The 25,055-nt window shown below is 31.8% G+C and overlaps 9 protein-coding genes across 9 annotated transcripts; 4 read left to right on the top strand and 5 right to left on the bottom strand.

The window, feature by feature from the left end:
- Positions 1 to 73: 73 nt before the first annotated feature.
- Positions 74 to 544, top strand: BOL3 (Bol3p; the record flags this gene model as incomplete). Its single annotated transcript, XM_064859698.1, has 1 exon — positions 74 to 544. One exon carries the CDS (start codon positions 74 to 76, stop codon positions 542 to 544), a length of 471 nt encoding a protein of 156 aa, XP_064713071.1.
- Positions 545 to 1,085: 541 nt separating this feature from the next.
- On the top strand, positions 1,086 to 3,332 carry SPC72 (gamma-tubulin complex subunit SPC72; the record flags this gene model as incomplete). The annotated part of the gene is made up of 1 exon (XM_064859697.1): positions 1,086 to 3,332. The coding sequence occupies one exon, from the start codon at positions 1,086 to 1,088 to the stop codon at positions 3,330 to 3,332; it is 2,247 nt and encodes a 748-aa protein (XP_064713070.1).
- Positions 3,333 to 3,960: 628 nt separating this feature from the next.
- GEM1 (ERMES complex Ca(2+)-binding regulatory GTPase GEM1) lies at positions 3,961 to 6,069 on the top strand (the record flags this gene model as incomplete). Its single annotated transcript, XM_064859696.1, has 1 exon — positions 3,961 to 6,069. One exon carries the CDS (start codon positions 3,961 to 3,963, stop codon positions 6,067 to 6,069), a length of 2,109 nt encoding a protein of 702 aa, XP_064713069.1.
- A 233-nt stretch (positions 6,070 to 6,302) lies between these two features.
- On the bottom strand, positions 6,303 to 9,992 carry OAF1 (oleate-activated transcription factor OAF1; the record flags this gene model as incomplete). Its single annotated transcript, XM_064859695.1, has 1 exon — positions 6,303 to 9,992. The coding sequence occupies one exon, from the start codon at positions 9,990 to 9,992 to the stop codon at positions 6,303 to 6,305; it is 3,690 nt and encodes a 1,229-aa protein (XP_064713068.1).
- Positions 9,993 to 10,519: 527 nt separating this feature from the next.
- FLC2 (flavin adenine dinucleotide transporter FLC2) lies at positions 10,520 to 13,078 on the bottom strand (the record flags this gene model as incomplete). Its single annotated transcript, XM_064859694.1, has 1 exon — positions 10,520 to 13,078. One exon carries the CDS (start codon positions 13,076 to 13,078, stop codon positions 10,520 to 10,522), a length of 2,559 nt encoding a protein of 852 aa, XP_064713067.1.
- A 2,677-nt stretch (positions 13,079 to 15,755) lies between these two features.
- Positions 15,756 to 17,894, top strand: ACS1 (acetate--CoA ligase 1; the record flags this gene model as incomplete). Its single annotated transcript, XM_064859693.1, has 1 exon — positions 15,756 to 17,894. One exon carries the CDS (start codon positions 15,756 to 15,758, stop codon positions 17,892 to 17,894), a length of 2,139 nt encoding a protein of 712 aa, XP_064713066.1.
- A 435-nt stretch (positions 17,895 to 18,329) lies between these two features.
- On the bottom strand, positions 18,330 to 21,110 carry GPB2 (Gpb2p; the record flags this gene model as incomplete). The annotated part of the gene is made up of 1 exon (XM_064859692.1): positions 18,330 to 21,110. One exon carries the CDS (start codon positions 21,108 to 21,110, stop codon positions 18,330 to 18,332), a length of 2,781 nt encoding a protein of 926 aa, XP_064713065.1.
- Positions 21,111 to 22,122: 1,012 nt separating this feature from the next.
- On the bottom strand, positions 22,123 to 22,716 carry ECM1 (Ecm1p; the record flags this gene model as incomplete). Its single annotated transcript, XM_064859691.1, has 1 exon — positions 22,123 to 22,716. One exon carries the CDS (start codon positions 22,714 to 22,716, stop codon positions 22,123 to 22,125), a length of 594 nt encoding a protein of 197 aa, XP_064713064.1.
- A 709-nt stretch (positions 22,717 to 23,425) lies between these two features.
- On the bottom strand, positions 23,426 to 24,799 carry GDH3 (glutamate dehydrogenase (NADP(+)) GDH3; the record flags this gene model as incomplete). The annotated part of the gene is made up of 1 exon (XM_064859690.1): positions 23,426 to 24,799. One exon carries the CDS (start codon positions 24,797 to 24,799, stop codon positions 23,426 to 23,428), a length of 1,374 nt encoding a protein of 457 aa, XP_064713063.1.
- Between the last annotated feature and the right edge of the window lie 256 nt (positions 24,800 to 25,055).

Raw genomic sequence — 25,055 nt, 5'->3', positions numbered from 1 at the left:
CACAACTTTATTACAACGTATTGATTCCGACAGGTAGTCTATTAAGTTATTGAATAACATATATTAACATAAAATGCTCAGAAGTATGGTCAATTATAGATCCTCCACCTTACTGGGAAGGAAAGTTGGTTTGCATGATATTAATGTAAATATTTCGGCTTTACGATATGTCAGAGGGTCTATAGCAATTTCAGATAGATTATACGCGCAACAAAGTTACCAATGGATGCAACAACAAAACAAGGAGACTCATAGATTATCGCAGGATCAAATAAAGTTGCTTGAAGACCAAAGCTTTCTCACTACAGAAGAGGAAACTATCTTCAAAAAGTTATTAGAAGAATATCACCCAGTATCGCTATCTGTAAATGATATTTCTGGTGGATGCGGATCCATGTATTCTATTCATATTACCTCCGAGAAGTTTGACAATTTACCTATTTTTAAGCAGCACCAAATGGTAAATGAGTTCTTAAAAGAAGATATTGCAAAATGGCATGGTATTCAATTGATTACAAAAAAAGTAAAAAAACCAAAAAATTAACGATGATATTCCTCTCTCACTCTTTCCCTTCTTTTCTTTATACATTTATATCTATATATATGGATTACATATAGGGTCAAAATCATGTAAATAGAGAATCTGTCGATATCCTAGTGGGATATAACTTCTTTTTTTAACAATATATATCATTGGTAGGTTAAAACTCTAATTAAATATTTGGATTTGTTTAACACTTTGCCCTTCTTTTCGTAATTTCTTCTTGGCTTTTTCCAAAATACCTTATTAAACTCTACTGTATGGTATCAATATCTACTAACCATATGTGCTAGCTTTTTATCTTATTCTGTCTCAATGTAAGCGAGCATTAAAGGTTTGCTTGTTTATTTAATTTTCTTCATAATTACAAGGGTTTATTTCATTTAAAAATAATTTGTTATACATCGAACCATCTTTGATTTATGCACATATTCATAAATATACATACACAGGATATGCTCAAATACATTTGATTGTAATAGAGCAGCTGGATATTAGAGTAGAATAGTTAGCCAAAGTAATTTTACTATTGTATCATTTGCAAATGGTTCAAATGGAATCAATATTGGATATTAACAAAGATGTATCACAAGAATCACTCCATAGCGAGATCATTAACAGTCCGATAAATAAAATAGAGGATATTAAACAAAACAAAACATGTGATTTCAAGGACGAGAGACATAGTATTAACCACAGTGATTTAAATTTAATGAGCCCGTCTCAGTTGAATAAAATCCCACTTACAGCTTCCACACCTAATAAACAGTCTGCAAATACATCCGTATGTAATAATGACAGTCCATCAAACAAAACCAAAATAGTTGAACCAAGCAATGCTATCTATCTAGAAGAGATTCAAGAGGTCAAAAGTTATGGGAACAGTACTCGTTCACTAGATGAAGATAATTCAGAAAATATTGATGCCAGTGAATTAAAAAAAGAATCAATCCCTCAAATCGATGAAAGCATGACACCTTGGAAAAACCAAGATGTCAATTCAGATTCTTATTCACCTCATTCCATGGACCATAACTTGATTAAACCTGCTTCAGATCCTATGACATTTGATACGCGACCAATTCAGTTTAAATCGTTGATTACTCCTAATGAATTAGAAGGACTACAAAATCAATTAAAAAAATATAAAATTAAAATATCTGCTTTAGAAGAAATAATCAAAGGTATTAACGAAGCAGGTTCCAACAAGTCAAACATTGGTGAACTCAATAATTCGTTATTTGACAGTTTATTCAATAAAATCAATAATATTTCTACATCTATCCAGGATAACAGCAATGATAGCCAAAATAATATGAATAACCATTATCCTGATGAAATTAATAAAGTAGAAAAAGAGAATCAGAAATTGAGAATGGAATTAAAAGAGACCCAAAACGAGTTAAAAGATCTGAAGAAAGAATATAATGACACTTTACAAATGACGGATGAGCATCTAAAGGACTACGAACGTATGTCTGTGATTATTAATTCGATGTTAGAGGATTTAATTGTTGCTATGAAAAAAGATTCTGATTCAGATCGATTTTATGATATAATTCCAAGCTTGGAAGGCACTTTGCAGCAAGAATCTTCGTTTGTTATGAATAAGCTTTTGCAATTTCAAAAATATTGGCTTGAGATAATTACATCACCAGAATTCCAACAGCGGAATATTATCCCTATTGATGATTCTACTGAACATTTAGAGGATGAGGCTAACAATATGAGTGAAAATCTCAACATTAAACAACAAGTAACATCAACAACTGATAATGAAAAAGAAAATGCAGACACTCAAATAAAATTAGACCCCGACACTGCTTCAATAATCGAAGAATTACATAGACAATATGATGCATATATGGTAACTGTAAGAGAAAAATTAAGAAAATCGTTAACTTTATATGGTAAGTTAATGTCCAAGATCTCTGAACAAGATAGATGTTTAGCCCAATTATCTTCTGTAATAAAGAAGCAAGAAAAGGATCTCAAAGAAAATGTCAAAATTGATGATATTAACACAATTAAAAAATCAATCGACACTTTAACATATAAATTTGATAAACAGTCAGAAATAAATAGAAATAAATTAAGAGAAACAATGAATGATGTCAATAAAAAATATCCTAATATGTTAAAGAACTTAGAATTGCGTTATAAGACTGTTGAGAGAGATCATTTGAGATTGATTACCCAAATAACTAAGGAAAGAGATTCAATTTTAAATAGGTACGAACTATTACAAAAGGACTTTTATCAGCTAAAACATGATGCATCAGTATTCAATGATAGTAAAAATCTTCATTTTTCTGCATTCAAACAAACTTTGGTCAACTACTTATCAAAAATAATTGATATATTAGAACCAGTTCTAGAAAAGGAGTCAATAGAAAGATCATTTAGGAAGATTTCATTTGTAAGAGATCCTGAAAACGGATTAGATAAAATAAAGCAATTACAAGTAAAGATAGAGTCATTATTAAGGTTCAATGAAAAAGCTTTAAGTTTTTTAACTAAATCGTATACATCATTCATTATTAATAGTCCAATGCTTTCTTCATCAATCATTTCAAATAACTTAGATCAATTATATTCTCCTTTACCATCACCTACAGGTTCAGAGCAGGAGTATAAACTAAGAATTAAAGAATTAGAGAAACGTTGGTCAATAGAAAGAGAATCTAGAAAGATTGAGTCAAATATCACAGAACAACGTATTAATAAATTGGAAATAGAAAATGAAAAGTTGAAACAACAATTACAAATATCCCAACGAATCAAGTATTGAAATACAAGTCTTTTATAACTTTTTACTGAGCTTTTGATCTCTTTTAACTATTTACTTTTAACATTTGGTTAAAATATTAATATTTATTACAGTGGATTATGATAGTTTATAGGTTGTAAACCGTTTATTTATAAATATTCATTTGAAATTCAGCAATTCCAAAAAAAGAGAAAGATAATATAATGATAGATATATCTATAAAACATGACTTTTTTCAGATGTATCATCTCTTTTTCTATTGCCTAACGATACAGGATTCAGATAAATTTGTAATTAGGAAGAAGATCACTTTTAATGGAATAACACATTTTTATTATAACCATAGATCTCACCATGTTTCAATAATCCAATCACATCGATCAGATTCTTGTAAATCTTCGACTACAAATTTCGGATTTTGCAAGGATTCCACACGGATTTCAAAAACACATTTGGAAACACTACATTCCGTAGCAATTCCGCAATAAAATATGCCCACATGATTTTTTGGGGAATTGGAATTTCCGGCAAAGTTCAAGAGGCACTTTACAATTTCAAATACAAACAGCTTATACATCAAAAGAATTCCTCAACTTGCCTTCCCTACAATTAAGTAAGCATTGGGATAAGAGTACTAGAGCTTTAAGTAATGACAAAAGAGACAATCAAAATTGTGGTTTGTGGTGATGATAATGTGGGTAAAACAAGTTTGTTAGTAAGCTTAATAAAAAATAAATTTGTATCGAATTTACAAGATGTAATAAGTCCCATTACAATACCTCGAGATTTCTCATCAAATGCAAATTCTTCGTTTAGTACGGTTATAATTGATACGAACAATGAAGATATACAAGCTTTACACACTACTTTAAAATTGGCAGATGTTATCTGGCTTGTATATTCAGACCATGACTCTTACGAAAGGATATCCTTCCATTGGATGATGATGTTTAGGTCTTTAGGGCTCAATATACCTATTATATTATGTAAAAATAAATGTGATACTCCAATCAGTAATGATGCTAATGTAAATGAGACTGTGAACAGAACAGTTACTACAATAACAAATCAAACTCGTGAAAACAACGGTAATATTCAAGATACAAAAGTTGAAGATGAAGAATTTATCCCTATTTTAATGGAATTTAAAGAAATAGACACATGTATCAAAGCATCTGCAAAGACTAAATACAATGTCAATCAAGCATTTTATTTATGTCAAAGGGCTATCATTTATCCAATTACACCTTTATTTGATGCAAGATGCGGAGACTTGAAACCTTTAGCAATAGGGGCTTTACAAAGAATCTTTCTCTTATGTGATAATGATCAAGATGGATTTTTAAATGATGATGAGATGAATTATTTACAAAGAAAATGTTTCCGTAAAGAAATTGCTATTAGTGAATTGGAATACATAAAACAAAATCTTTTAATCACTCAAAGAAATAGTTATCATGAAGAACTCGAGTATGCATCAGTCAGCAACTATAACAATTTTCATGACTCTACGACCAAAAGTGAAGATTCCTATTTTGGTGATATTCACTATCCTCTTTATGTGCCAGGAGCTGGTATTACTATTAAGGGGTTTTTGGCATTGAATAAGATGTATGTTGAAAAGGGGAGACATGAAACAATTTGGGGTATATTAAGAGCTTTTAAATATACTAATTCTTTATCACTAGATGATACTTATCTTCACCCTAAGGTTAGTGTACCAAATTCAGCTAGCGTCGAATTGAGTCCTAAGGGATATAGATTTCTAGTAAGCCTATTTGTTAAATTTGACAGAAATAAAGATGGTGGATTAGATGATAATGAGCTTGAAGCTATGTTCAAAACTACACCAGGTTTACCTAAGTTATGGTTGGCCTCGAATTTTCCTTATTCTACTGTGATAAATAATAGAGGATTTATCACTTTACAAGGTTGGTTAGCGCAATGGGCGATGACAACATACTTAGACTATACAGTTGTCACTGAATATTTGGTTTATTTTGGTTTTGAAGAAGATACTAGATTAGCATTACAAATTACAAAAGCAAGAAAACATAGAAGAAGACAGGGGAAAATATATAGATCATCAGTTTCAGATCGTAAAGTATTTAACTGTTTTGTCTTTGGAAAAAAATTCAGTGGTAAGACAACTTTGTTAGAGATGTTTTTAGGAAGACAATTTTCAGATAACTATGAGCCGATGATAATGCCTCATATTGCAGTTAATAGTTTAGAACTTAAAGGTGGGAAGCAGTACTATTTGATTTTGCAAGAATTTATTGAGACCAATGAAGAATTAATTTTAAATAAGGAAAAATTGAAAACTTGTGACGTATTATGCCTAACCTATGATTCAAGTGATCCTGATTCATTTTCATACATTTTGGAATTATTTAACAGATATGAAGATATTAAACGTCTACCTATCATTATTGTTGGACTCAAAGCCGATTTAGATAAGCAACAGCAAAGGTGTTATACGCAACCTGATGATTTTTGTGAAAAAATGTTTCTAAATCATCCATTACACATATCTTCTAAATGGTTAAGTTCCTTAAATGAGCTATTTATTAAAATCACTGAAGCTGCACTAGTGCCAGAGGACAACACCCCGGATTTACCAGAAAAAGTCAAGAAAACAATCACTGATATAGATTATCGACAAACTGCTGTCATTTTAGGATCTTCAATGGGTTTCATAACTTTGCTGTCATATACTTTGTATAAATTGGCCAAAAACAAGTTAGATCAGAAGTAAACAAGATGTTTATTCTCATTTGTAAATTGTTAATAACATAAGATTTTTAATATTCGTGATTTATTATTGAAAATTTCCAACCAATTAATTGATTTTTTTTATCATAGATAACATAATTATATATAAAATTATCATATAGTACAGTCCTCTATTTATGACAAAAATGATTGCAGACTTATGACCCAGCACAAATAGACTACAGATAAAAAGTCAAAATATACTGTCTAATATAATCAAGAGAAATCATTACCAAATAAAAAGTCATAATCAAAGAGATCAAAACCGTCAAAAAATTCATCTTGATATGCTTCACTAGAAGGCTTTGTTCGTTCCAAAAATTCTTTGGCCATATTTTCATTAATAGAGAATCCACTATATTTACTCGAATCATTGCCATTTTGAATTCCATTATTGCTAACAATTAAATTAGATATATTAGTGTTTTTTTGAAGCTGGCCACCAGAAATATTAGGATTATTATAAGGTGAATTGCTGAAATTAGTAGTATTATATTCATGGGAAAATGTCGTAAAATTGGGAATGTTTTTATTGATATTCATCGCTGAAGAAGGAATAGGTGCATTTAGTGGAGGTAAATGTCCATTTATTATAGAAGGAGAAAAGTTGTTATGATTCACTGCTCCTGAAAAAGACTTGACATTGTTATTTTCCGGTACAGGAGTCATTGAATTTAACATATGTGGGCTATTATGGTTCACTAACATAACTGACTGTATTTGTGGATCAATATGATATTGATTTGAGTTACTTGTAAACGTTGAGGCCTGACTATTATAGGGATACTGTGAATGCATGTTTTTGTTATTTACTGGAAGAGATGTAATTGAAAATTGATTATATGGAATATTAGCATAATTATAATACGCAGTAGTAGTTGGCACGCTTGCACTAGTAGAACCGAGGGAAGGGCGGAGATATTGACCTTCTAAAGTTAATTGAACAGAAGGTGGAGCATATAATTTTTGGTCTTCCCCAAATACTGGTAAGGGTTTTTTTATGGTTAAATGTATATCATGAATTATTTTACATAACTTAGCTAATTCCCTCACAGGCATTTTTTCAATAAAATTTCTTCTCTCTAAATCATGTATTAAATCTGCACCTTGCTCTATATTAACACCTAATGTCATTCTTAAATTTTTAGTTATTTTAGTTTGTAGACCCTTCAACTTAGAAAGTTTACAGATACCTTGCCATATTTCACCATTTCGTATTCTTTGTAACACAACATCGCCTACTGCAAATAACTTGAAAATAGAAAAATATGTAAATCTGAGATTCTTTGAAGCAAAGGCATACACCCACTCTAGTGTATTTTCTAACTCTCTTTGAATAAATGTTGTATGTTCAAATCTCATGTTTAATTCTGCTTTCTGGTGAAAAGTATAATTATTAATATTAGTTTGAAAATCATTGAAAATATTATTATTTGTTAGAGTTAATCTTATAATGACACCAATTAAAGTGAACAATGCAGTAGGCAATGCTAATTGTATTATTTTAGTGATGTTAAATGAATTAGATTTATATATGTAATCGTGGTATTCATCACTAAAAAAATCGTTGATGACTTTAATTAAGTTTAGACAGTCACTAGCTGTTTGTATTAAGTATTTGTAATAATATGGTAGTAAAGAAGAGTCTTCTAGACTTTTTACCTCAAAATGAAGATATATGGCAGCTGATGTTCTTAGAAACATTAATTTTGATATTAAAATACTCTGTAGTGCATTGGAATTTCTATTAGCTATTAAAATTGAATGTGGATTAAAATCCTCTGTATTTTTCTTATTATTTTTAGTCTTTCTCTTTTCTAACTCCAGTAATGGAAAATTTTCTGCTACAAATATTTCAATTTTTTCCCTAGAAAGCTCTAGATACCGTAAAGAAAATGTATCATTATAATACATAGTAATACTGTCCAAATCAGCAAGTAATAATGATAACTGTGCCCTCTTAACAGTCCACTCATGAATTTTAATTAAAAGCTCATCTTCATTACCTGTCATATCTAATGATACTCTCTCCATGTAATGCTTAATACTATTAGTGGCCTTTGTATCGAGAAACGACGACATGAGGTCTGAAGAAAGTAGAGGATGTCTGCCTTTCAAAGTGGATTCAAAGGAGCAAATGCCTACTACTGAGACCCATAAAAGTCTTCTCTGATTTAGCAATCTTTGATCTGATAAAGAGGGCTCTTTTAGTTGAGCATAATCACTCGGGTCTCTATGTAACCCTATTGAGGTAGAGAGCATCATGATTAGACTGCTAATTATATCTGTTGGATGCTCTAAGAAAAAATCACCTTCTTCTGGAGAAAATGCAAAAAAAGACCAAATAAATAATAAGCATGTAATGATATTTTCGTTAGCACAGGCAAACCAATTTTCTGACGCTAAACACCTTTGCGCTATTAATATAAAATCATTTGATATTGGATATTTATTAATTTGCTCCTGTGTTACAAATATAGGCATAGATGATGACAAATCTTTATTACCCGTAACATTTTTACCAGAATCATCTTTTTCGTCATAGTTTATGATTGCTCTCAAAGAAACATAAGACAACTTCAAAATTACCATTAAAATTGATAAATTTTCAATTTTGTCTCTCAAATGATTACATCCTAAATTTAACTTGATCTTGGAAGGGTCATCAGGATTACGGGTTATAGTTTGAGATATTGATTCCTCAAAAATTTCCTTCTGTAAAAAAGGCAAATTAGGGTAAACATATTGATAGAAATGTTTTTTGTAACTTTGAATGATTTCATACGGTGGTAATAACCTCTCAAATTCCTGGATAAATAATTTTAAAAGGTCAGAATAGTTGTCGCTTGATGTACAGTAATCTTCCAAATATTGATGACCCACAGTGTTATATAACATAGAAAGGATCATTCCAATCTTCAAACTTTTAGAGGAATTTGTATTTTCTAGGATTCTATCGGTAAATTCTTCAATTCTGGCTCTTCTTGCAGGGTCTGTACACTGCTTCATGAGAATATTTTTCAATTTTGCAACATTATTCCTAACACTTTCCTTAGCTCTAGATATGTTTGCATTTGCAGTTAATGCTGGAATCATAGAGTTAGAATTTTGCGACATAAATGCAGATGCTATACAACAAGCCATAAATCTGTCTTGAATGATAATGTAATTTTCTGATAATGGTTTAACATCATGTTTCAACACTTTGCTAAGTATCATTGTTGGATGGTCTTTGTATAAGTTTATTTCTATATCTTTTAAATAATCATCATCATTATTATTGACATTTTTGGCCATCTGTATGAAAGGTAAAGTGTTGGGAGCATTTACATTGGAATTATTATTATTGGTAGTAGTAGGATTATGACTTAAAATGCTGTTATTGTTATTATTCGAAATATGTGTATCTTTTAACGAGTGCAATATTTCTTCTTGTTGATTTAAAAGTTTCATCGCTTTATTTTGCCAATACAATACATCTTTTTCTAACTTAGCAATAGTGGCGTCTTTATTTGGGATCCTTGGTCTGGGTTGTTTGGCTACATCATAGACACATTCAATGTTCATTTTGACACATCTTGTACATTTAGGTTTTTCTCTATCACATTTGGTCTTTGATTTTCTACATGCTTGACAAACAAATGACAACCTATTTCTAATCTGTTTTTTTGCCATTGGTTTTGTTATTTTCTGATCTGGATCTGTGCAAACTGTTGTTGTCACGTTGCTGACAACATTATTCTCATTATTGACAGTGTCTTGTATCTGCTTATTAGCTGCATTATCCATATTAGTATTGTCACTATTAAGTGCTTTAGAAAAGGATTTTGTCATAGAATCATTATTCGAAGTATTTGTTGATTGTGGTTTCTGGTTTGGAGTACCCTCAGATTTAATAACTATCATTCTTTATGCAAATATATATATATATATATATATATTGATTATCTATTCCATTTCGTTTCAGCTACTTTAGAATTGGAGTAATACTTCAAATACCTTATCTCAGCACTATTATTCTCTAGTTTCACCTTGAACTGCAAATATTTTTATTTTCTTTTATTTTCTTTATATTTTCAAAATCAAAAAATAATCTAAATACAAAAAAAAAATTGAAGATTATGCTCTTTGTCACAGTAATTTTATTACCTGATTAAGTAATTTTGGTGCAATCTCCGCTAAAGAAGCGCATTTTTAGAAATTATTGGAAATAAGATTATAAAGTAACTTAGGATTATCATAGTTCATATTTTATATAATTGATGTTGTTTCGGTGTGATATTGATGGATTAGAATGGTAGTATTATGTTTGGGAACAAGCCCTTCTGATATGTAATCATGCATATAAAATACTAAAGTTTAGTTGCTTGAAGTGTGATATTTAATAAATACATACGGGCACGCACACACAAATATATACAACTATTTAAATTTTACAAAAAGTCCCTAGAATATGAATGATTATTACCGTAAAAAGTTGTTTCTGGTTTCTTTAAATTTTCTACATTGTTACTGCTATTCTTTACAGGCGACCTTGATCCAGTTTTTAATAGATTCGACATCGAACTGCCTGCATATGATGCAGATCTATTGGATACACTAAGGTAATTATTATTATTATTAGTAGTAGTAGTATTGTTATTGTTGTTTATGGTGGAGAATGGCTGTACAAATTCCTCTGATGATCTCATATTATTTGAATTGAACACGCTACCGCTATCATTATCAAAATCGTAATCAAACGTGTTACTATTAGTTTCATATTGATTCTTCTTTGTAAAAGCATCATCTCTTAACTCTTTCTCTTTCTCTGTCTCATTTGTATCAAGGACAGCTTGTCTCAATTCAAATAATTCTGCTTCGGATTTGTTATTTTTATAATCGATCATTCCATCTCCATTTGTCATCTTAGGAATAAATGATACACGATCATCCTTCATTGGTTGATATCTTATATCAGGGTTTCTATGAACCAATGCTAATGCACACGTGATAACGGTGAAAATTAATAAAAATAATGCAAATACTGCATTTAAAATAAACAAAATAATTGCCATCACGGAGGACACTATAGGGGCTTGATTAAATATATTGCTGAAGAATAAAAAGAAAAATGCGTTAATTAAATTTACTAAATGGATCGCAATATTGAAAATGTTTGTTCTTTTATCTAAATATGGTTTAATCCAGCATAATGCAATGAAGTAGAACAATTCAATGATGAATATGATCATTGCTTGCGCTTTCCCATTCTCCTGTAATACAGCCACAAATAATGATCTTAAAAAGGAATAGCACAACAGTACAAGTAACCACCAAAATGTATCAGCCTTAAATTGTACATATAAAAACCCAAATTTATTCAAAAAGGTAGTATCACCATATAATAAATATGCAGGTGTCTTGTAGAGTCTCTTTGATTCTACTCCCTTCAACAGCACTCTAGTCGTACCGTAGATGAGTAATCCCATGCAAATGATTAAAATTATCACTGCATCAACCACCACAGCAGGTGAATCCAATTGAGTAAATTCCCAGATTGTTAAAAGACAAATCTGTGGGAACGCAATGATTGATAGCCTGTATAACGTACCTTTAATGATTTGGCCCCAATTTTTCCTATATTGGAAGAAATTAGAAGTTTGTGGCATTAATCTTGCTCTAGTCAAGACTTCCAATAAAGATTTGAAAAAGATCAAAGATACGACAACAACGAATAAGAAAAACAAAAATATTACTATCCCAGTTAAAAACAGATTCGATAACTCGATGTTAGCCAAATATGCAACACGTTGGATACCCCTCAACACCAGGATCTTTGTTGAATAGTTATCACTGTTTCTTTCATTGGTAGTATATAGACTTGAATCGTCGGTGAGTGCATCAAAGTTATAGTCACTCGATGAGACTACAGAGTAACCTCTCTTCCTTTTCTTTTGTACAGATATGGAAAGAATATCTTTGTTTGATATAACGACTGTGGATATACCATTGGTTGATTGAACATACCAATTGAAAATGTTTTGCATGAATTTAGCGTATATTATACCCATGGACCATTGGAAATTTTGGGTCCAAGCTGCAGCAATTGGTGGAACCCTTGAGACACCCATCATGGCAGTGATTGCAAGGTTTTGGAAATAAATGAACAGAGAGATGGAATTGGACGCTATATGAGTTGCAGTGGAACTATAGCCAATGACTGAGACAAAACCCGACGTTAAGATACCTACCCCCGAGATAGCTGCTATTGGCCATGATGCATACTTAGTTTGTACGGTTTTTCCATTACTTAGGATTGCTTGTACACAAGCTAACGGGTTAGATTTAGTGACATCGTCCACGGAATAGGCAATGACTCTAACTTGAGCGTCTAGATCGGGGATGGTGTACGCTATTGAAGGGATTTGATTGGTTGCATCTGAATCTACCACGTATGTTGATTCTACATCGATTCTACCTGGGGATAAAGGACAGATACCAAGTTGGCCTAGCGAACATGGATTAATAGTCATGTTTAAAACTTGTAGACCATATGCGATGACCTCAGCATCGATAATAATTTTAGCGTCTATGGTAGTTGTTGCGTCGACTTTGAATACCACGGTTTTATTGTCTGGATAATATCTAACATCGAAGTACTGTGCGGTGAATTGGGAGTTGTCCATACATGTTAGTAAAGAAGAGGTTTTTAGTACTCTATTCGAGTATTTAGTAGTTTTAGAATTTTTAGAAGTTGAGGAGGAAGTTGAAGAAGAAGTTGATGTGGTGGACGATGAGAGTGAAGTGGTACTAGCAGTAGCGGCAGCAGTAGATGATGATGATGATGATGATGATGATGATGTTGTTGTTGTTATTGCAATATCTTGTGCTAATGATAATTGAATATTAGAAATTAGAAAGAATAGGGTGAAAAATATTAAATAAAACCAATTATAGATATATTTTTTATTACAGTTATTCATGTGATTGTTTGACAGTGAAAATTTCATATTGATTAAAAAATTATTAATTGATTATTTATTTTTTATTTTAGTTTTTTTATTCTTTAAAAGAATTTTGAATATAAGTAAGATGAAGCAAATTTGAAATGATATGAAATGAATGGGGAAGGGGGCAGGAAAGTTAAAAAAGAACAAACAAACAAACAAAAAAAAAACTATATCTATAAATTAGTAATTGTTGATATGATTATAAAACAGAATTGTATTGTATTGTATTGTATTGTATGATATGATATTTGTGAAATGAATAAATAATTAGTTGATATGGAATAGTCTTATTAAATATTAACAAATCAAATAAGCAGAAATGAAAGAATGAAAGAAAAGAAAAAATGGAACAAAAACAAAAAACGAGATTTTGATGTTAATGTTTAATGTAATGTAATATCATATAAATAAGTGTCAATATCCTAATAAGATAAAACTTCCTTCAATAAATAGATGAATATGTATGTATATATATCGATGGATAAGTATAGAGTGACGAAGAAGGAGGGACAGCGAGAGGAATGAGTAGGTAAGATAACGTAATGATAACAATGATTAATAAAAAAGATATATATATATATATGTATATATGTATGAATGTATAATAGTGGTATTTCTAATGTAAAGGTAAGAAGAAAAGTAAATGGATAAAGAAGGAAACTGTGCCAAGCTAAAAATAGAATAGATATCAAGATGATGATGATGATGATGATAATAATAATAACAACAACGACAACAGCAATAATAATAGTTAGAAGGAAGACTACTCCTTAATAATGCGGTAGCGATGACGAGATAGCGGGATAACAGGCAGTGGGAGCAGTCTATTTAGCTAGTTGCGTACTACTTGCAAGGTTGAAAAGGAGAGAGAGAAAGAAACTTATTTCTTCTTATTTTTTTTCAAATTTTACAAGCCTTGTTTTCCTCCGTAAGATGAAAATTTTTATTTTTTATTTTTTCCTCAGTCTCATTTCGTTGTTTGAACTGCTGGTGCTGTGGAGACGGAGAGACGCAAAAAGAAAGAAAAAAAGAAAAAAGAAAAAAGAAAAAAGAAAAAGACATTGACGCGCCCCCCACCCACATAAAAACTTACACCGTTCGTGTTGGATGATATAAACACCAGAACAAAACTGACGCACACACATACACGTACGCACATCTACTTGTCTGTATATATATATATATATGGTAAGAGAGAGAAAATGATTGTAGTGATGTTAGCCACACTGTCAATTCTCAATTGTCATAGACAAATCGGCTGTTTTGATACACCACAAAGAGAGAAAAATGTTCATTTCGCTACGAACATGTGCTTTTTTAGTTCTTTATTGTTGTTAAAAATTTTTTTTTTTTTCTTTTTGGCTTTCCCCAATGGTACACGTCATACACACACATATATATATATACATACTTATATTTATATAGATATATACACATAGATAATGGGGGGGCTACTGTTGAAGATTTAGGGGCGCAGGTTTCTTGTTTCTTTTCTTTTTGTTGTATTGTACTTTTCTGTTTCCCTCGGAGTTTGCCATTCTGTGTTTTTGCGTGTGGCACGTATTGTTTTCCGCCGCTACTCTCTCCCCTCTTTTTTGTTTTATGTTTTTTTTTTCTAGTAAGCCAAAAACACACAAAGAGAGAGAGGAGAGGGAGGGGGAAAGGACAATGTTTGCAAGGCCGTTATTGTTTTCTCTTCTCCTTTTTTGTCTTTCTTGAGAGGTTGGAAAATAGTAGGGTTAGGGTTAGGGTTAGAGTCGAGTGTGTTGTAGTAGTTCCCTCAAAGCGTATTGTACACCCAGGGATCTCTAACGTGTGTATTTTTTTTTTATAGGGTTCTTTCTCTCTTGGAGTGATCAAATTTTCCCGTGCTGTTTTCCAAAACAGGCGATTAAAGCCGTGAGGTCAAAAAAGGTTTCTGGAAAAACAGTGCGACTGTTTGTCTAACCCTAATTTACCGTCGACATGTGTTGTTGCTGTTGTTGCTGTTGTTGTCGTCGTTGGCATCGCCGTTGCTGCTGGTATTGCTAATGTTAATAATACTTCTGTTGGTAATAGTAGCACTGACACTGTGTTGGGGTAGAACAAATAAACAAAAAAAACAACAACAAAAATAAAAGGGAAGGAAAGGAAAGAAAAAGAAAAGAGTATGTTTTATATAGAACAACTATGTGTATGTGCATGTTGGACATATCATCATCATCACAATTATTATTATGACTATAGTAAAGTTGAGTCATGCTATATTCACGGTCTTGAATGGTTGTGAAAAATATCAATATCCAATGATGAAGAAGAGGTTCCTTATCCTTGTCCAATTCATCTCTTTTTAATGATATTTACTCTTTGCTTCACATGCTCATTTTCTTCCTTGCTTCCAAATGTTGGAGATTCATGCAACGAATTCAGTAGATGACACTTTGTAATTAATTTTTTCTTCTTCTTCTCTTTTTTTTTTTTTTCTTATTCACCTTTTATTAAATATAACTTTAATTTATATATAAATGATTATACTTTCAAAGAATACTCGATGATTATCAACTCCTTATTGCTCATTGAAACGTTTATCTTTTTTTCTTCTTTTTTTTTTTTTTTTATTTATTATTGTTGTTGTTTTAGAAAGAAAAAAAAAAAAAAAAAAAAAAAAAAACAAAGATTGAAATAGAAATAGGAAAACATGTCTTCTGTGGCCACCTCAAATAACACAGAATCAATTATTAATGCCACCATCAATACCACTAAAGCTAAACTCTCTTCCAAAGAAAAAGAACTATCTAAACACTACGAGTACGAACATTTAACTAATGTTAAAATCATCCCACAAAAATCTATCAAAGATAGAATCACAATCCAGAGTTATAATCCTAATCTAGGCCCCAATGGCACCTTCGATGATTATAAGACTGCTTATGACCTGTCCTTAAACGATCCATCGAATTATTTCGGAGATTTAGCGAAAAATGAACTGCATTGGTTTAGACTGTTTGACCAAACTTTCATCCCAGACCCATCTACTGGGTTGCCATCGTTTGAAAATAACGCCTGGTTCATCAATGGTCAGCTAAATACCTGTTATAACTGTGTCGATAGACATGCCTTCTTAACACCAAACAAAGTGGCCATCATCTATGAACCAGATGACCCAAGCAAACCATCTATCCAATTGACCTATAAACAACTGCTCGAACAAGTCTCCCAAGTGGCGCAGGTCTTAAAATTCTCTATGGGTGTCTCAAAGGGTGATACCGTCGCAGTTTACATGCCAATGATCCCACAGGCTTTGATCACTCTCTTAGCTATCGTTAGAATTGGGGCAATCCATTCAGTTATCTTCGCCGGTTTCTCTTCTAACTCTTTAAAGGATAGAATCCTGGACGCTAACAGTAAATTCATCGTCACCACAGATGAATCTGTACGTGGTGGTAAGATCGTTGAGACTAAAAAAATCGTAGATGATGCAATCCAAAATTTGGATTTTGTTAAAAACGTCCTTATCTTTAAAAGAACTAATAACCCCAATGTATCGTATACTCCAGGTAGAGATTTGATTTGGCCCGAAGAAACAATCAAATATAAAACTTATTATCCATGTGAACCCGTAGATTCAGAACACCCTTTGTTCTTACTTTACACTTCCGGTTCCACTGGTACCCCAAAGGGGGTGCAGCATTCCACTGCAGGTTACTTGATTAGTGCTATATTGACTATGAAATACACTTTTGATGTTCATAAAGAAGATATCTTCTTTACTGCTGGTGATATCGGCTGGATCACAGGCCACACTTATGTGGTTTATGGACCTTTACTGACTGGTTGTACCACTGTGGTCTTTGAGGGTACCCCAGCATATCCAAATTACTCCCGTTATTGGGATATTATTGATAAATTCAAAGTTACTCAATTTTATGTAGCCCCTACTGCATTAAGATTATTGAAACGTGCTGGTAACCAGTTTATTGAGGGCTATTCGTTAAAGTCTTTACGTGTCTTAGGTTCTGTTGGAGAACCTATAGCAGCAGAAGTGTGGGAATGGTACTCTGAACAGATCGGTAAAAATGAAATTCCAATTGTGGATACTTACTGGCAAACTGAATCCGGTTCTCACTTGATTACTCCGTTGGCCGGTGGTGTCACACCAATGAAACCAGGTTCTGCTTCCTTCCCGTTTATTGGCATTGAACCTGTTATCTTGGATCCAACTACTGGAGAAGAAATTAATGATAAACATGCAGAAGGTGTTCTTGCCATTAAAAGAGCTTGGCCGTCGTTTGCAAGAACTATTTGGAAGAACCATGACAGATATTTAGACACCTACTTGAAGCCTTATCCAGGTTACTATTTTACAGGTGATGGTGCTGCAAGAGATAAAGATGGTTATATTTGGATCTTGGGTCGTGTTGATGATGTGGTTAATGTCTCTGGTCATAGACTATCTACTGCTGAAATTGAGGCTGCATTAATTGAAGATGATATGGTCGCTGAAACTGCTGTTGTTGGGTTTAATGATGACTTAACAGGCCAGGCAGTCGCTGCCTTTGTTGTTTTAAAGAATAAATCTACCGTGTCAAATGCTTCTGAAGAAGAATTACAAGATATTAAAAAACATTTGATCTTGACTGTAAGAAAGGATATTGGTCCATTTGCTGCACCCAAATTAATTGTATTGGTGGATGATTTACCAAAGACCAGATCTGGTAAAATCATGAGACGCATTCTAAGAAAGATTTTGGCAGGTGAGGCTGACCAATTAGGTGATGTTACAACTCTCTCAAATCCAGAAGTGGTTCAACACTTACTTAATTCAGTGAAATTATAAGTGGACCTAAAGTGAAGCAAACATATTTGAAAATGTAAATATCTCATAGATGATTTGTTGTAATTTTTCAAATTAATCATTCTTCCCATTATGCTTGCCTGTTTGGATGATTACCGTTTTCTCTTTTGTCTGACATTCATAACAGGTTATTGCTAATGGAATTTATTTCATTTGCATGTTAATCTTGATATTACACTTTTTAGGCAAAAATATTTTTATATTCTTAGTGCTTTATGTATTTACATAATAATGATGATACTTTTTGTTTATTAATAATTCTTTTACAATGTTAAATATTATTGACATCCCAATATTATTAGGATTAATAGTTCTAAGTTATAAGATTTCGGGAGACTTTATTACAAGAGAAATACTTTTGTTAATATCCATATATGCAGTGTACATGTGTGAAAATTATAAGTAATTAAAAATGTTTTAAGATGGATCGTATCTCATAGGAATAGCGTAAAGCATTGTGCCTCTAAGATACAAATTTTTTATTTTCTTCCTTTTACAATAAATACCACCAATAATAACTAATTTTCCGTTAGCATAAACACCATTAGTGCCGAAAAATGTTGGCATATAATGATCAAAAGGTGAGACAACGTTTACTGTAATTGAATTGGACTCCAAGTCATCATCACAGTAATGCACAATTTTTCTATCAAACAAACATTGTGTGCTCAAATCAAAACACTTGCTCGATAGATTATCTAGTTTTATGGTATCATCATATAGGGAAATTTTGGGATTTAATTCTATACTTTTATTGTTATATAATATATCAACATCATTTTCATTTAATCCACCATCTAGAGATAATATTCCACAATTAACACTTAGTGAGTGTCCAACAAGTCCTAATTTAATTGGTACAAAAGAACTATCTTGATCATTACTACACGTAGTTTTCCCATATAAATCTATATTTTCCCATCTATAAGAATCAAAATTAAACCACCATAGGTCACTATATATATTAGTATTATTTGAACCACCATGAATCAAAAATGTTTTACATGCGTTGGAATCATCCGAATTTTTATGGAACCAGTTATTAAACAAGAAATTACTCTCATTTGACTTCATGTAATTTTCATTTGTCTGGATATGGTCTTCATTATTGCCAAAAGATGCTTGTTGTGTTATTTTTTTATTTTTTCTCTGGTTAGTACTTTCACTGAAAGTTGATTCTAACCCTTCTAATAAATCACAATCTCGGTTAATTTTAATAAGACTACCATCTTCATCATGTCTTTCCTTGATACCAACCGTTTTCAAGACATTTGCTAAATTCATAAACGTGGATCTTTCAACGTTAATATTATTAGAATATGGTACTCTATTCATTAAAGAATAACCCATGAATGCCCTTTTTGGTGGAAGTTTCATGTTACCACTTTTATTTTCATCCATAATTAAGTGTGCTGTAGCAGTAGTCTCAAATTTGATTGGATCCCTTTTATTAAGCATGGTTATAGGTATATCGATTCTCCATAAGTCATTCGTAGCTACGCACTCCTTGTGGCCAATTTGTGTGTAACCACCAAAAATAAGGATTGAACTTATTTGATGGTGACTTGAAGGTGATGATCTTAAAGTCTCGTCTCCATTACCATTTTCATATGAACTGGATAAACTACTATTGATTGAAAAATTGCAAGAATCATTAAAATCAATTGATACTTGGGCATGGCCAAATCTTGGCGCAAAATTTGTGATAGTACCTAGGCTACTTGAGTCTCCGTCTAATAAAATTTCAATCTTAGTGAAATAAGAAGTTTTTGTATCAAAGATATAACCAATATTATTTACAAATGCTTTTTTTTCGATAGAATACTTTCCCATTATAGGATTGAAATTTGTCTTTGTTTTCACTTCAATACCACCAAATAAAAAAATATATCTCTCATTTAGCACGGTAGCTGTTGCACATATAAGGTTAGGTGGTAGTTGTCCCAATAATGGAGCTCTTCTAACATGGTTTGTAGTGGTTGTGACAATATATACAAAAGGATTTGCTATCATGCATGGATTATTCAGTATTTCATCTAATAATGGGGGTGGTAAATATTTAATTCCATCAACGTCAAAATCATTTAAATTTGGTGCCTCCTCATTGTATCTATATGATGGTACAAGACCACCAAAGATAAAAATTTCGTCATTTATGGCTACAGAACAGTGATAAATAAATGATGGTAATTTATTCTCTGCATATATTGATGGTGATGACATTATTCCAGAATGGGGGCCATATAAATTTACAATATAGTTTTCTCCAGTAAGAGTTGAGGAGTTTATAATAGTAGTATTTTCATATTTTGGAATATTATTAAAATCCATAGAAATAAATGGTTTGGAAGAAGGACACGGGATAATCTTTGAATCTACTATTTTTGGTTCTATAACATTTTCCTGAACATTTTTATTATGCATTGGAACCCATAGTCTTCGTTTATTGATTTCATTATTATCAGTATCCATTACTGTGCGTAGTTGTTCCATATATTTAAGATACGAGGATATTGATTTTATATTACAGGGAATCTGATTGTCCAATTGTATTGGATCTGTTGAAATCATAAAAGGATTAGATATTGGATTAAATTTGCTATCAATAAAACTGTTGCATAATTCATCCGGAGAACTTTTCAAAAATTCATCTACATATAAAAGAGACATATTTCGTTCCTTTTGCAGATTCTGGAGATCAGGTTTATTTATGATATTGCTGGCACTATTATTATGGCTAGTATTATTATCAACTTTATTATTACTATTAGAAATACCATCTACTACTGAATCATCATGTGTTTGGTGGAGACTACTATTATGATCAGAACCACTAAAACTATTATCAAACGTGCTTCTCTTTGTTTCATAATATTTTTTTAATAGATATTCAGTTCTTTTACTAGAACCTGTTGAATGATGTTTCTTGGAAAATAATACATCATCTTTTTCAAGTAGGGATGTATTATTAAAATAGTTCGTTTGAGCGTAGAGATTATTAATATTTCTTTTGTATTGTTCTCTTGTATCTATTATGGGGTAATAGTTTGAAAAATATGGTATTGATTTGTATTTAGAGGTCTCAAATGAAGGATCTGGTGAATGATCATTAAGTTCTTTATCTTCTTCTGATTTTAGTTGAGGTTCTTGAAATGGTTCGGTCTGTGGCATCGTTAAAAGGGATACATTTATGTCCATCTTTCCTGCACACAATGCATATGATAGAGGATACTGGTAATAATAGTGGTATATTTATATAGGTTGAGGGAAGTAGAATAAAATACGATAATAAAATAATAATAATAATTTTATTATTACCCTTCTTCTCACTCGTTTTTTTTTTTTGACGGTTTATGATATATTTAACTTAAAACAAAAAGGAAAGTTCACCAATGTGTTAGTATAACATCCAATATATTTAAGGAAAAGTAAAAACAATGATTGGTCTTCATTTCGTAGCCAATGTCTTCAAGATTCAAGCCATTTTTATATTATTAGTTTGTATTGTTCATCTTGTAGTCATGTTTCTGGATTTCTTTTTTTTAGTTCTTTTATTTTTTGCATAAACTATTAGTAATGGTTTGTCGAGAAGGAAAAAAAGAAAAGAAAAGAAATAGTATGAGTAGATCTTTGAGGCGGGTTGCCCTATACGATAAGGACGTAAGTAGAGAAACAGATAGGAGTGGTTAGTGTGTGTAGGTGTTCGAGAAAAGGTAAACTATAAGAGACATGCTTCAAGTAATTTATTGAGAAATCGATTAACCTTGTGTTGGTTGGTATAAAAAGGAAAAGAAGTAGTGTATAACTTGTATAATAACTTTCTATAGTTTTTATAAATTTAAGTGGAGAAACATAAAAAATATGTGTAAATTTTTCATAAATGAATTTGCTGAACAAACTTTAGATTTTACTACAGAATCATGAAATAATCATGAAATAGGATGTTACTAGATATTGTCAGAAAAAAATAATGAGCTATACAATGCTAATATTGAGTATCCTTAACAATATTCTTATAATTAAACAGAATATATCTATTATTACTTTTGAATTCACTATTGTACATATAGTTATAAAATACATAAATCCATTTATACACTTATAAATATCTGAAAATCATAAATACCAAATAATCGCATGAAAGAAATTCGTCCTAAGCTAATTCGATAATATAAACAACAATAACAATAACAGACCCTCAAACTATTATCTATTGTTCTACTCCATTTTCAAGTAAGGAAAAAATATTTGTTGAGGTTTTCTCCTTATTTTGTTTACTCTCAGAATCTTCTTCTAGAATTGATTCCTCGATTTCTTTATTTTCAATTTCATTGTCTTCCGTTACTTCTTCACCATTAACAGTGTGTTTCTTCTTCTGATTTTTATTATTATATCCACCACTAACTAACTGAAGTTCTCTTTTAATGATCTCATTAGTAGTATCCCAACCAGCTTTTCTGGAACTTTGAACATATTTAGCACGAGCAATAGCTTTAGATATTTTGCCATCCAGTTTATTAGAAATGTTTAACGCACGAGTCAATCTTTCTTTATCCATATGAGTGACAGATTTTGATAATTTGTCTTCTAAATTTTTTTTGCCAATTTTTTTCTTATCATTCCTTTTCTTTTTTATCCTTGCGTCCAATAATGCTTCATTTTTAGCTGCTGTTCTAATCATAATATTACTTAGATCAGTTTTCTGAGCACGAGGTAAATCTTTTAAGCTTTCTACTTCTGGATCATCATATAAGCCAGCTGCCTGTCTTGCAGCTCTTGAATTCTTACCTATCTTTTTAGCCATATTCTAATAAGCTTTTACTTATCACTTGTGAGAAAATGTGTAAACGAAAAAAACAAAATAATACTAAAAGAAAAATAAAATAATATATAACCAGAACAGGTAATGTTAGACCAATTAATTATGGACACTACCCATTTACTTAGTTGAGACAGGATTCTAAACACACGTACACCTTTAGTAGTTCTACGTATATTCTATCTAAACATATGCTTTATTTTATGTTTGACAAAAAAATAATCAAAATAATATTTCATCTCATCGCTCTTTCAGTGAAATTTTCTTTTTTTTTTTTTTGTGATGCAGACTTTACTTTTTTGATTTTTAAATAAAAATAATAACAAAAGATCAAACAAAGATAAATATAAAAATGTACCACTCAGAAGTATAATAAAAATACAAGGCAGCAGCACCCTTGCACAAATACAAAGTTATAAAGACTCTTCAAAAAAAGGGGAGAAAAAAAATCATTAAGTACTAATAATTATTAGATTTGAATTCGTTGCATACCCATATAATAATACATATCTATAAAAAGATACTATATACCCCATGTTAAGTATTATTCTTAAATTTGAATAAAAAAAAATGAAGAAATACGATGAAAAAAAGAAAGAATAGTATTAATAATAGTGTTAGTAATGGAGAAAAAAAAACAAAGCAAAATCTATTTTTTCGATTGATTGTTTGTGGATCTATTTATCTATCTAATTTAGAAAACATCACCTTGATCGTACATAGCGTCAGCAACCTTGACGAAACCGGCAATGTTAGCACCCTTAACAATAGATGGTAATGCATTCTTATTAGTTTCATTACTGTATTCTTGAGCAGCAGCAACACATTCATTGAAACAGTTGATCATAATCTTCTTCAATTCCTTATCGACAGTTTCTCTGGTCCAACGGACTCTTTGAGAGTTCTGGGCCATTTCAAGACCAGAACAGGCAACACCACCACAGTTTGAGGCCTTACCGACAGCGTACCAAACAGCTTCAGATGGACTTTGAGCGGTTGCACGAGCAGTTTCAAAGACGTTGATAGCCTCTGGAGTACAACCCATATTGGAACCTTCGGCGACAAATTTCACACCAGCAGCGACTAAACCTTTAGCTTCATCACCAGATACTTCATTTTGAGTAGCACATGGCAAAGCAATGTCAACCGGACCAGCATGCGCCCATGGTCTAGCGCCGGCCAGATATTTAACCTTATTTTCAGTGAAAGCAGAATATTCAGAAACAATTTGTTCGAGGGTCTTGAAAAGGACCTTAGCTTCGGCGATAGCAGCAACTTGTTCAGCAGTGATACCAGTTTCAGAGATAATGCAACCTTTGGAGTCGGATAAAGAGACGACAATACCACCTAATTCAATAACTTTTAAAGCAGCATATTGGGCAACGTTACCTGCACCAGAGATGGCGACCCTTTTACCAGCAAAGGACTCCTTACCCTTGGTAGCATAGTCAATCATAGCTTGTGTGAAATAAACAGTACCGTAACCGGTAGCTTCTGGTCTGATTAAAGAACCACCCCAGTTCAAACCCTTCCCGGTTAAAACACCTTCCCAAGAATTTCTGTACTGTCTAAAAGCACCGAATAAGTAACCGATTTCACGGCCACCGACACCGATATCACCAGCTGGGACATCAGTATCTTGGCCGATATGTCTGGATAATTCTCTCATGAAAGCACTACAAATTCTTCTGATTTCATTATCAGATCTGCCTTTCAAGTCGACACACAGACCACCTTTAGCACCACCCATATCCAGACCAGTCAAGGCATTCTTAAAAATTTGTTCAAAACCCAAGAATTTCAAAATAGACAAGTTAACGGATGGATGGAATCTTAAACCACCTTTGTATGGACCCTTAGCAGAATTGTATTGGACTCTGTAACCAGTAGCGACTTCTTGTTCACCCCTGTCGTTTTCCCAGGTGACTCTAAATTGAATGATTCTTTCTGGGACTGAGACAACTGGTAAGACCTTCTTGTATTTTGGATGTTTTTCGAATAAAGTGGAGTTTTCTAAAGCAGAAACGATTTCGTGGTATGCTTGTTGGAATTCAGGTTCAGTAGCCATTCTTTATATATGTATGTATGTATTCGATTATATTCTCTTGTACGTTTATATGCACTTTTTATATTATTGTTGTTTACTGTTGGTGAATTTGAAGTAAATTATACAACAGCTCAGTGTTCTATGCCTTACACCCTGGAGCTGCATAATGTACAACAAGGAAAGATGAATGCGAGAAAAAAGACAAGCAGTTGTTATCAGTTGACAAAAAAAGACATTTGTTTATATATTAAAGGAATCTTCTTTTCATCCTTTTCCT

The sequence above is a fragment of the Arxiozyma heterogenica genome (assembly GCF_036370985.1).
Source record: "Arxiozyma heterogenica strain weizmannii chromosome Unknown scaffold_27, whole genome shotgun sequence".
Lineage (NCBI taxonomy): Eukaryota > Fungi > Ascomycota > Saccharomycetes > Saccharomycetales > Saccharomycetaceae > Arxiozyma > Arxiozyma heterogenica.
The sequence above is the reverse complement of the archived record's forward strand: the minus strand, read 5'-3'. Positions and strand labels throughout refer to the sequence as shown.